Consider the following 11,036-nt stretch of genomic DNA (forward strand, 5'->3'; position numbering starts at 1 on the left):
TAAGACTATTCATGAGAAGAAAAAAATATCCCTCATCCAACAAGGTAAAACACACAATGTCTGGCATCGAATAAAAAATTTACTTCCAAAGGTGCAGGAGAATAGATCCAAGATAAACATGTTTGTGTTTGTGGGAGGATTGGTGAAAGCAATCCACCCTGGGTGCAGGCAATAAAAGGTGGGCTACCTATAGAGAATTTAAAAATAATAATAAAGTGGACTAAACATTGTTGCTGTTTCTTAGCACATAGGGCCAGTGATTCTAAACAAAGACTGAATAAATACTCCTTCCTTTCAGGGTGGGCTATTCCCACAGCCTCCACTCTTTAAGTTGCCACTGGACTACTCACTAAATATCTCATAAAGGTACTAAATCTTAGTTATCTTTGTCTATGAACTCTTAGTACAGTGTATATTCAATAACAGATACTTAACAGCTCTTTGTTGAATGAAAATAAGTTGGCCCTTTTCCTGTGCTTTCTATGTGGAGAAAGCCTCAATGATTTAAAATCCTAAATCTAGAAATTCATAATATTTAACATAGGTTGAATAATGCTTAAGAAAAAATTGAAAATCTCAGTATTTGACTGACTATACTCTACTAATAAGGCATCAGTACAAGGCAGTCATAAAGATTTTAAATGATATCAAATAAAGGTGATTATTGGTGAGACAGGCAGATAAAAAGAATACACTGAACTGATAAAAGTTTTTCTGAAATAATTTCATAGCTCTTCAGGAAGTATAATTTAATATATAGTTTTTCAGTTCAATAATCTTGAACATAAAAGCTATAGTTGTTAGGATATCTGTGAGAGGTGTTTTTTTTTTTTTTTTCAACAAGAAACAAGGAAACCATTCACAATATTTGCCATAGCATTTTAAATTTATTTGGTGGCTATATTACCATATCATTTAATGTTAAAAATGTCAAGAAAACAGTATAATGCTAAAAATGTAATTATTTCATTTCTTTAAGTTAGTGATCAAACTATAGAATGACTCTTAATAATTAATTTACAACTTTTGTGCTTAAGTTACATTTTATATGAATGCAAGTATAATTACACCCTCAAAGTTTAGCCAAAAGGGTTCAGCCTTTACATTTAGGAGATCTGAATTCTAATGTGGTTATATGACTTTGGGCATATATATTAACCTCCCTGAGACTCAATTTTCCACTCTGTGTAAAAGAGATAATAAAAGTTTCTCTGGCCACAAAATACTGTGATTATTTAAGATGTTTTGTGTGAGAGAACTCTGTAAAAGTACTATTTAAAAACGAGTTAACATTAGTTCTGTATATATTTTCTAGTACATGACAAAATTAAAATAGAATGAAATGTTTGTTCGAGAATACCTGCCTTAGAACTTAGTATAATATTTTATATTAGACATGAAGTTCAGACACACTGAAGTAAGTTTAAAGAACAGATATTTATGTTGGAAATTGAGATACTCACTGAATAAGATGAAACTAAAAAAAAAAGATTGATAAAGAATTGTGGCATGACAGTAGGTAATTACCCTTTTGGTCATTGCCTGATTAGAAAGCAAAATCTTCTAAATATGATCTCAAAAACTTCAGCAACACATAATATTACTGTAATCACAGTAAATGTATACATCGCAATGAGAAAAATGGTCTTCTCAAAGTGTTCTGGCACCATGCATTTTATAACAGTAAATTTTTTCCCAAGAGATCCAGCATCACACAGGTAGAGGGGTTTAACTTGGAAACCAAAGAGGTGAATCTGAAGCCAAAATGCTATCACCTCTAGACTAATTCTTAATAAAACAGAGAGGATATAAATCACAGTGTAGATAGGCTTTTGAAGAATGCATTCTTGATTGATGCTTTTACATGCAGCATAAAGATGGAAAATAGCTCCAGGAACCAGGACAATCACTAGTTGTAAGGCCCAGAACACCTAAAGCATGTCAGAAATATCTTAGTCAAATCAGCCAACATATTACCAAAAACACATGAAAGAGACTGACTCTCAACAGAGGCAAACTTAACAATTCTAAGGTTCGTAAGTCTTATGAGCAATAAAAATAATATAATGAAGATAGTAATGTTGAGCATATTTAATTACTAAGATGTTTAAAATTTTAAATTTTAGTAACTGTAAAAAATGTATTCCTATTTTGCTGTCCTCACTTACCAATTATGAATAATAATGAAGTATTTTATTTTAGTAGCTACCCAATTTCCATTTTCTAATTACAGGCCTAGAGTATAATACTAACATCAATAGATAACAGAATTGTGGAGATGGAAGAAACTCTTGACCAACTAAAATTAATTTACGTGAAATATATAGCCAGTTAGAGAACAAGTAATAATTCTAGAAATAATACCTGTTAGGGAATTCTTCATCTTATTATGACATTATTTTACATTTAAAAAGAAAACAATTTTTATCTGGCATAGGGGAAGGTTTACGTGCACACAGAAAAACTTACTTGTGGAGTGATTGGCCTAAACTGATTGTAACAGAAGAGATTTATTTCTCTTTTGTCTGGATCACAACTGAAGTGCAAAGCCTCATTCCCATAGACTGCAAAACCTAACACCCCAAGGAAGAACATTCTTACTGATCCAAAGAAAAGGGTGTGGAATTGACCGATCACGGTTGGAGGCTTCACCTGTTAATGGTTTTAGGAGAAAAAGGTGTTTTGAAAACAAACATTAAAGAAGTACATTTTAAAGGATGTTTTCATTTTCACATTTTAAAATATTTAAGATTCATGAATTTTTGAAGCAAGATAGAACTTTAGACCTCATTAAGCCCAATGCAAATTCTGCATCATGAGATTGCTCACCACTTTGCACTCCGAAAATATGAAATGCAACAGTCAAATAGGGACATGTTGCTAATCAAATGTATAATCTTGGAAATATTTAAAAAGCTCTGAATTCAATGACTATCCTTCCTACCCCTGTAATCCTTTTGCAATAAAATCAAGAGAATCTTAAAATATCTAGGACCTCTTTTAGAAAATTAGATAACAAATCTAATATTAAATTCATTGGTATGCACAGTATCTTAACAACCAAATGATGTTTACTTAATTGTCATTACAGCTTATTTTCCACTTCTTAATTATCAGATTGAGAAGAGAGTGAGCTACTTTAAAACACTAACAGCTAAAAGTACTTCCTGAATTATTCTAGTTATAGTTTTAAATTCAGAATATTCTGAAGTATACGGTTGATATTTATATTATTCTCCATATATGTAGAGGTTCTTATTCATCAACACTTATGAAATCAGGTTAAAATACAAGACAAGATTCAAACAATTGTTTTTTGTTTGTTTGTTTGTATAATACTTACACATCCTTCATAGACGTTTTTGATGTAATTTAGAGACATGTCTCAGGAGCTGTTATCCTGGCATCCCTGTGGGTTAATTCTTGACCCACATTGCCACTTCGCTTCTGCCAGAATAAAACTCATATTCTCTCATGACCCTTACAGCAGAAAACACTTATCCCTGCAAATTTCTCTCCCCTCCTCCTTTTCTTTTCTTTTTTTTTTTTTTCATAGATCTCTGGGGCCCCAGTCAACTTTCCTATCTCTGTCCCAAAACAGAACAAAACAAAAACAAAGAAAAGCAGAGGGCATGTGGTCAATGTAATAATCCCTTTACTCACACCGTCAGCAGAGCCAGCCAGACAGACAGGAGTGCCAGCAAAGCAAGAGGCCAGTCCAACAAGGGCTCTGAGCACTCAGGGCCTCTCAACTACCTGAGAATTGCCTATATGTAAATCAGTGGATTCTTAAGCTTAGAGTTTTCTCCAAAATTTCCAGTGATCTTCCCCCCCACCCCCCATTTAGGTATGTCTGAAAAGATAATTACACGGGAAATATTCCTGATTCTTTCTTGTTTACTTTTATGGAAAAGGACTAATTTCTGGGACATTTAAGAACCTGTAACACAGGTTATGACAGCTATTACAGCATCGAATATTATGGATATGTTGCTATATTTGTCTTTTTGCTGAATGCTTGCCGTGGACATGGAAAAATCTGCAGTTAGATCTCTATTCTGAGTGAAAAGATAGTGTCCTGCCAACCAAGATGAGACCAGGATCAGCACAAATCATGTGAACAATCCTGCCTTCCCTTTCTTTTGTCCTTCAATAAACACATCAAGTGCTAGACATTGTTATGAGTGCTGGGATCAGCAGGGACCAGAACAGACAAGGAGATGCCTTCCAAATGATACATCTGTATAATATCTTCTACCCACCTATACTTCCATACAGCCAATGGTGGATCAGATCTGCTTCTTCACCTGCCTTCCTCATCTTAGTTTTGTTTGTGATCTGGGAAAGTTGTAACTCTTGACAACTTCACTGCTTAGCAAGCAGAGAAGTGATTGTATAACACATGCAATTATAGCCAATGGGCATGGGGCAGTGGCCTTGTTGAATAAGGGTGTTGTACTGGATAGGGAAAATAAACAATGTAATGTTCTCTCAGAGCTGTTGGATGAGAGAAATTGCTGTATATTCTCATCTTCTCAGAAACAGAATTCCAGGTTTGCTATGTATCGGTTTCTATGAAGGGGTATCCAAAAGCCAAACTATCTTTTGCATGGCAGGAATCTTGCTTTGACTTCTACCATGTGCAAAAATGAATGTGTTTGTTTAGACCATTATATACTATGGTGAGACATGTAAAAATCATCAAAGTCTTCCTGTGTTTTTTCAGAGATGAACAAAATTAGCTTGAACCTTAATTGCATGTGTAGATGGGAGAAACACAGTATCATTTTCATTGTTGGGATCTATGAGGGACCAGATAAATAATACTGCTCTTCCCTTTATAGGTTATGATCCAATCAAGTCATAAGACAAAAGGATAAAGCACATGGAGGCCAAAATATCACCCTTATTATACTCTTATTACCATAAAGATTATGTTGGAAGAGGGATGTGGTTTATCTCTTTGGGAAAGTGTGATTCTTAGGCAAACACAGGTGCAGGCCTCGTCAATGCTGTATCACGGCTGCCTTTCCCACATGGAGTGCCTCCCTGCCTCTTTAAGATTTTTGCATGAGAAGAGCAGAGTAGAACTGCTGATCTCTGTGGACAACTGGCTTGCAAGGGGAAAGTGCTAAGAAGTAAATGATGAATGCCCAGTTTTGCCTTCCAAACGTAAGGTAAAGTCACCAGCTAAGACAGTGGCTATAGTGACTTGGGCCTCACATGTTTGGCAATTGGTAGGGCTGTTAATTAGGATGACAACCTGAGTTTCTTTACATGCTAACAGCTGAGGGTACCAGAAGCAGCAAAAGAGGACAATCCCCAATATGCAAGCATTATTTAGTCCTCTGCTTGCTTCATGTTTGCTAATGTTACATTAGACAAAGTAAGTTATACCGCCAACCCAGATTCGAGAAATAGCTACTCCCTCTTGACGGATCTGCAGTCACATTGCAGAGGTATAGGTACAGAAATAGGAAAAATTTGTGACTAATTTTATATTCTATCACAATATGCCCTCTGATCACATATATTCATATCTCTTGCACATGTTTTCACCCTCATTCCAGAATGGTGAAAGTCTCATCAAATGCTCTAATTAGGGTTGAAGTTCAAGGTTTTGTGATTTGCATCATGTGCAAATCTGGATGTGGTTGATATGTGGCTCCTTGTGATCTAGAATCTAATGAAACAAAAGGAAAAGTTATCTTCCACACAACGTTAATGCACAGTAGTGATACAGGGATAGGATGACTCTAACAGACACCTCCACTTCCAAAGTGGAAGAACAGGAGGCACACTGCTGTCACTGGCCCATAGCAATTCTGAAATTTTGCATAGGACATAGTGCCAGTTCTCCCTATTCTGAAGGCAGAGAATATCCCATGATTAAGGCATAGTGCTACTCCTTGAAAGATGCTTCCCAGTCTACTGTACTGTACTTCTTAATCGAAGTGGTTTCCTGGTGCATTGTTGTCAATAGTCTGTGGCTCCATCCTCTGTGTTCTTAGCCGAAAATATATGACCACTTTCATCAGAAAATGGTTGCATTTGAAGCTGAATATTTTCCTCAGACTGCTCCCTGCAGAAATTTGGAGGGCCAGAAGTCTTTTTTTAGTTTGACTAATATCCATTTGATTCGAACTAGTAGTTGTTTTGCTTTTGTTTGTTTTGTTTGCTGGTACAACTCTCTTAATCACTTTTTTAGTTTCCAATATATCAGTTTTAATGCACTTAGTTTGAAAAAAGTTATACCCACAATTATTTTAAAGAAAGGATTAAGCTTCTCTGAGACCATGCTTTTAAAGATTTTTAATAGCTTTGGTCTAATTGGGATGGTCATTAGTCATGTCTTAAATATTTTGAGTTTTATCGAAGGATGTTATAGTCATACTATTGATTTGCTTTAGGAATTTTTACAGGCCAGGGACACTAGAAATGAAAAAAAACCAAACAAACCAAAAAGAATTCCCATGTTGCAAGTCCTGATTCCTCTGTATTTTCCCCAAATTTTGCCTGCAATCTCATCTCTAGGTCCCTTCACTAGGTCATCACTCTCTTCTTATACCTTATCAAATGTGGCTAGGAGTACCAAACTGTTAACTTTTAGAGTTCTTTCTGAATTGCTTCTTAGCCAGAATCAAATTTTCATTAGTATGTTTTTTATCTTTCATGTTATTTCAGGTGACTATTGTGCTGATTGTCTTCGTATTGTATCATATGAGTCACCATATTTCCAGCCTGCTACAGTTGTTTTCTCAATGCTTTTCCAGCTTCCACTAATAGTTTCACATTGCTTTTCCTGCCTTTGGTAATAGTTTCTTTGTTACTTTTTCACCTTCTGCCTACTGCCTTGTTCCAAAGATGATGCCACATTTTTAGGGTTTTGTTCTAGTAGTGCCTGATCCTTGGTACCAATATCTGTATCAGTTAAGAATTTTTTCATAGCAAGCCACTCTCAAATTTAATGGCCAAAGTAGAAAGCATTTATTTTGCTCATGGTTTAGGAGGTTATTTCTCCTTGTCTGGACTGGCTTAGTGATCTCTGTTGGGTTCTTGCATGCATATGTGGTTAGTCAACAGGTCAGCTGCCAGGTGGATTATCCAGGATGACTTAACTCACATGTCTGGAGGTTGGCAGACTTGGGCCAGAGTGATCGGGGTGACTAAGGCACATGTCTCTTGTCATTCTGGAGACTGGCCCAGACTTCTGCTTGTGGTGGGAATTACAGAATTTCCAAAACAGAGAGTTGAAAAAGCCAAAAGTGCAAGAGCTTTTCAAGCCTCTGCTTGCTTCAGAGTTGCTAAGGTCCAAGTAGCCAAAGCAAGTCTCATGGCAACCTTGTGTGGATTCCAGCTCTTGGTAGGAAGATCTGAAGTTACATTCCAATGGCAGGGATGTGGAAATGTGAAGAATGTGTAGTGATTTTACAATCAACCCCATGACTGGGGTAATTAAGTGAGGAAAGCTAATATTCAAGAAACTTGCTTGTTTCATAATGCAATTTGGAGATCAAGGATATGTGCATTCTTCCTAGAGAATCAGTTAATTAAAACTAAAGTTTGGGGCCTGCTTGTATGCTGTCCACTGAGCCTTTCTTTCCTGATGTGAAAAGGATGTGAGAAGAACGAGAGCAAATGGGAAAAAACTCTCCTATAATAAAAATCCAATAATAATATATTAGCCTATGGAATGGTTTCTATTTGCTATTAAGTATTTTAAACAAATTATCTCCCTGAATTCTTACAACTCTGTGATATATGTTCTCTTCTAGGTCTATTTTACAGACAAAGCCTAGAGAGTTTAAGTTACAGTTAATAGATGGCAAAACCAGGTAGTGAAAGATAGTGAATGAATTGCTTGTTGTTAACTGGTGAGCTGTAGGCACATGAGAATATTATTAGGCTGATTGTTAGGACCCTGAAACATGAGGAATTAGGGGGGAGTAAGTCCAGACTTTCTTATTTTCTCCTGCAAAAAGCTCAGAGGTTATTGGTGCCGTGGAGGCTGGCCGTTTTCCCATGCTCCTGGCCTGATCTCAGTGTGAAGAGGAAAAGCCAAGCAGAGAACTAACCCAGTATAATACGTGCCAGGGGAGTACTTGAGAAATGTGAAGGACTCCACAGAAATGAAGCCAGCTAAATTTCTTTCTCATTTGGTATCCATGTGAGGAGGGCGGACCATATGGGCTCTGGAATCCGAAAACCTATGTTTGAACCCCAGTTTTACCACTTGGTTAGATCTGAGATCTCGGGGAAATTATTTACCATCTCTGAATCTCAGTTTCTCCAACTGGGGATGATGGCAGTATTTACCTCACAGAGTTGTTGTATGAGGATTATTAAAGTATTTGGGAAAACATTCTTTCTGTGCTTAATGAGACCCCAAATCATCTGTTATTTTCTATTAATTTTTCTTAGTTATGCAGACTACAGAATATTCAATTAATAATCCACTTTAAGCAAGTAAGAGCCACTGCTTTCTTCAACATAAAGAACATTTGTATTGGCCATGAAGAACATTTTTGGGAAGAATGAATAACATGGAAATCCCACTTTTAAAAAAAAAATTTTTGTTGATGTTTAATTGACATATAACGTTATGTTGGTTTCAGGTGTACAATGTAATGATTTGATATTTGTCTATATTGCAATATGATCACCATGGCAAATCTAGTTAATATTTGTTGCCATCCATAGTTACAAAAATTTTTTTCTTGTGATAAGAACTTTTAAGATTTATTCTTTCAGTAACTTTGAAATATGCATGTCTATTTTCAATGTTTCTCCTCTGTCTCTGTTTAATCTTTCTTGGGAAGGAGTTTCTCTTCCTTTAAAGTCTACTAAGATGCCAAGACTAGTGGGATTGAAGCCCAGGGAAGCTTTGAGTAAATTTAATCACTAAAACATAACTCTGCTGTCCCAGCTCCAAAGATTTTAAAATGACCCAGTCACCTCCATCAATTTCCTGAGTAAATGGCCCAAAATTTGAGGCTTGCTTGCTCAAACTTGCTTAAAGCTTTTAACTTCAGCAGAGGAGTGAAAACAGGTTCAGATCTTTTTCTACTACTACTGTTATTACTATTACTACTACTGCTTTCACACACACACACACACACACACACACGCACACAAATGCATACACAAATTGCTGACATTTATTGATTACTACTATTTTCCGGTCCTGCTCTAAACTACGGGAGTCATGTATAATCTTTTGCCAGATATTCTTGGAGTCCTAAAATTTCTGAGATTAAAAACATTTAAGACCTGTGTGGTCTAGCCCGGAAAGGGGATAAACCTCTAATTTTGCACAGAACTCAAGATAGGATCAAATGAAATAACAGTGTAGGAAAGCACTAGTCAGGCTGGCTAACACATACCAACCCATAAATATTTTTTCATTATTACTATTTGCAATCTGTTCTAAATTAATACTTTAAACCTAGTCATAGGTATTGTTTTAGAGCTATGTTTTTTTACATGTTTGTGCTTATTCACCTTCATTTTTTTATTCACCCAGTAAATATTGAGTACCTAAAATATTAGCTGCTATGTACATTGTTGGAAATGTGTGAGAATAATATAGCTCCTGCCTTCACTGGGTTTATAGCAGAGCATGTGTGCTTGTGTGTACATATATGTATGTATGAATGTATAAATATATGTGACTGACATTTATCATGCTGATAATTTGTTTAAAATAAAGCATGATTTATAGTTAATCCTTCAGAGTACAGTCACAAACTATCTCGGCTTATTTTACATCTGGCAAACAAGGAGAAATAATCTCTATAAGTTTCCTCCTTAGCATCCCTTGATTCTCAGAGTTTTGCATTGTGTTACAGTAATTTACTCTCCTCCTCATGAGATATCCAATGACTGTTGAATGGGATGAAATAGAGATCAATTTAGGTACTCCCAGTAGTAGATTTCACAGAAGGACAGCTGAGATAAGGCAATCTGGACAGGTGCCTCAATTCATAAATCACAATCCTTAACCAATTTGCATCTCACTGAAATCTCTGACCTGCCAAAATTGGGTTTGTCTTTCTGCATGAATAATTTATATTCTCTGGAATGGAACTGGGGATGCCTTAGCAGAAAGGGTCAATAACCAATCATGTTATTTTAGGCAAATGATTTAACTTCCTGGGTTGCATTTCCGTTTCTCCAAAAGGAATAGGCTGGATTCCGCAATCAATAATTTCACAATTCTATGGTTTTATGATTCTAAGTCTTATAACCATAGTTGGAGCTATTATACTTGCTGTGAGATTTACTGTGAGTAATTTGTATGTTACCATAATTGCTTGACCTAATGGTTAAATTGAAGGCCTCGTTTTTCATCTTCATCAATGAGTTTGTGCATTTCCTATTTCCAATATGCCTATACTGCACGGTTTCTAGTTATATAACACATATGCCTTATTTCTTTTTCAGATGTTTCATCCATACAGTCAAGCCCCATAGGGGAATACAGTCTATAAATCCAGAAGACCTGAATTTGTGTCTTTTTCTACCATTAGGGTTGTTATTTAAACATTTTGTGTTAACTCTGCAAGTTTTAGTTTTTCTAATTGTAAAGTGGGGAAAATAATTCTTACCCAATAGCTGCTGTAATTAAATGAGAGAATATATGAGGTAATATCTAGCACAATGCCTGACACTAGTTAGTTGATTTCTCAATAAATACTACTTTTGCTCTTATTACGGAGACTAGACTCATTGTATCAAACTTGAGAGGAAGTACACCAAATAGGTCAAAACGTGGGTTCTTGAATCAGCAAACATAGATTTGAATCACAGCTTGTGATGAAAATGCCTCAGGAAAATTAGCTAACAACACAAAGCCTCATTTTCCTCAACTGCTGGGATTTGTTGAGCTCTCTGGATCTGTGGATTTGTTTTCAACAAATTTGGGGGGAAAATCAGCCATTATTTCTTCAAATATCTTTCTGTCCTTTTCCCCTTTTATTCTGAAACTCCAAATACATAGATGCTAGAGTGCTTTATATGGTACCCGATCCTCTCTC

The 11,036-nt window shown here is 35.9% G+C and overlaps 1 protein-coding gene across 1 annotated transcript; it reads right to left on the minus strand.

The window, feature by feature from the left end:
• Nucleotides 1–1,535: 1,535 nt before the first annotated feature.
• Nucleotides 1,536–3,382, minus strand: GJE1 (gap junction protein epsilon 1). The gene is made up of 3 exons (XM_032408233.1): nucleotides 3,344–3,382; nucleotides 2,470–2,652; nucleotides 1,536–1,931 (listed from the first exon to the last, which is right to left on the minus strand). The coding sequence occupies exons 1-3, from the start codon at nucleotides 3,380–3,382 to the stop codon at nucleotides 1,536–1,538; spliced, it is 618 nt and encodes a 205-aa protein (XP_032264124.1).
• Nucleotides 3,383–11,036: the final 7,654 nt, after the last annotated feature.

The sequence above is a fragment of the Phoca vitulina genome, unplaced genomic scaffold, assembly GCF_004348235.1.
Source record: "Phoca vitulina isolate PV1807 unplaced genomic scaffold, GSC_HSeal_1.0 scaffold9, whole genome shotgun sequence".
Lineage (NCBI taxonomy): Eukaryota > Metazoa > Chordata > Mammalia > Carnivora > Phocidae > Phoca > Phoca vitulina.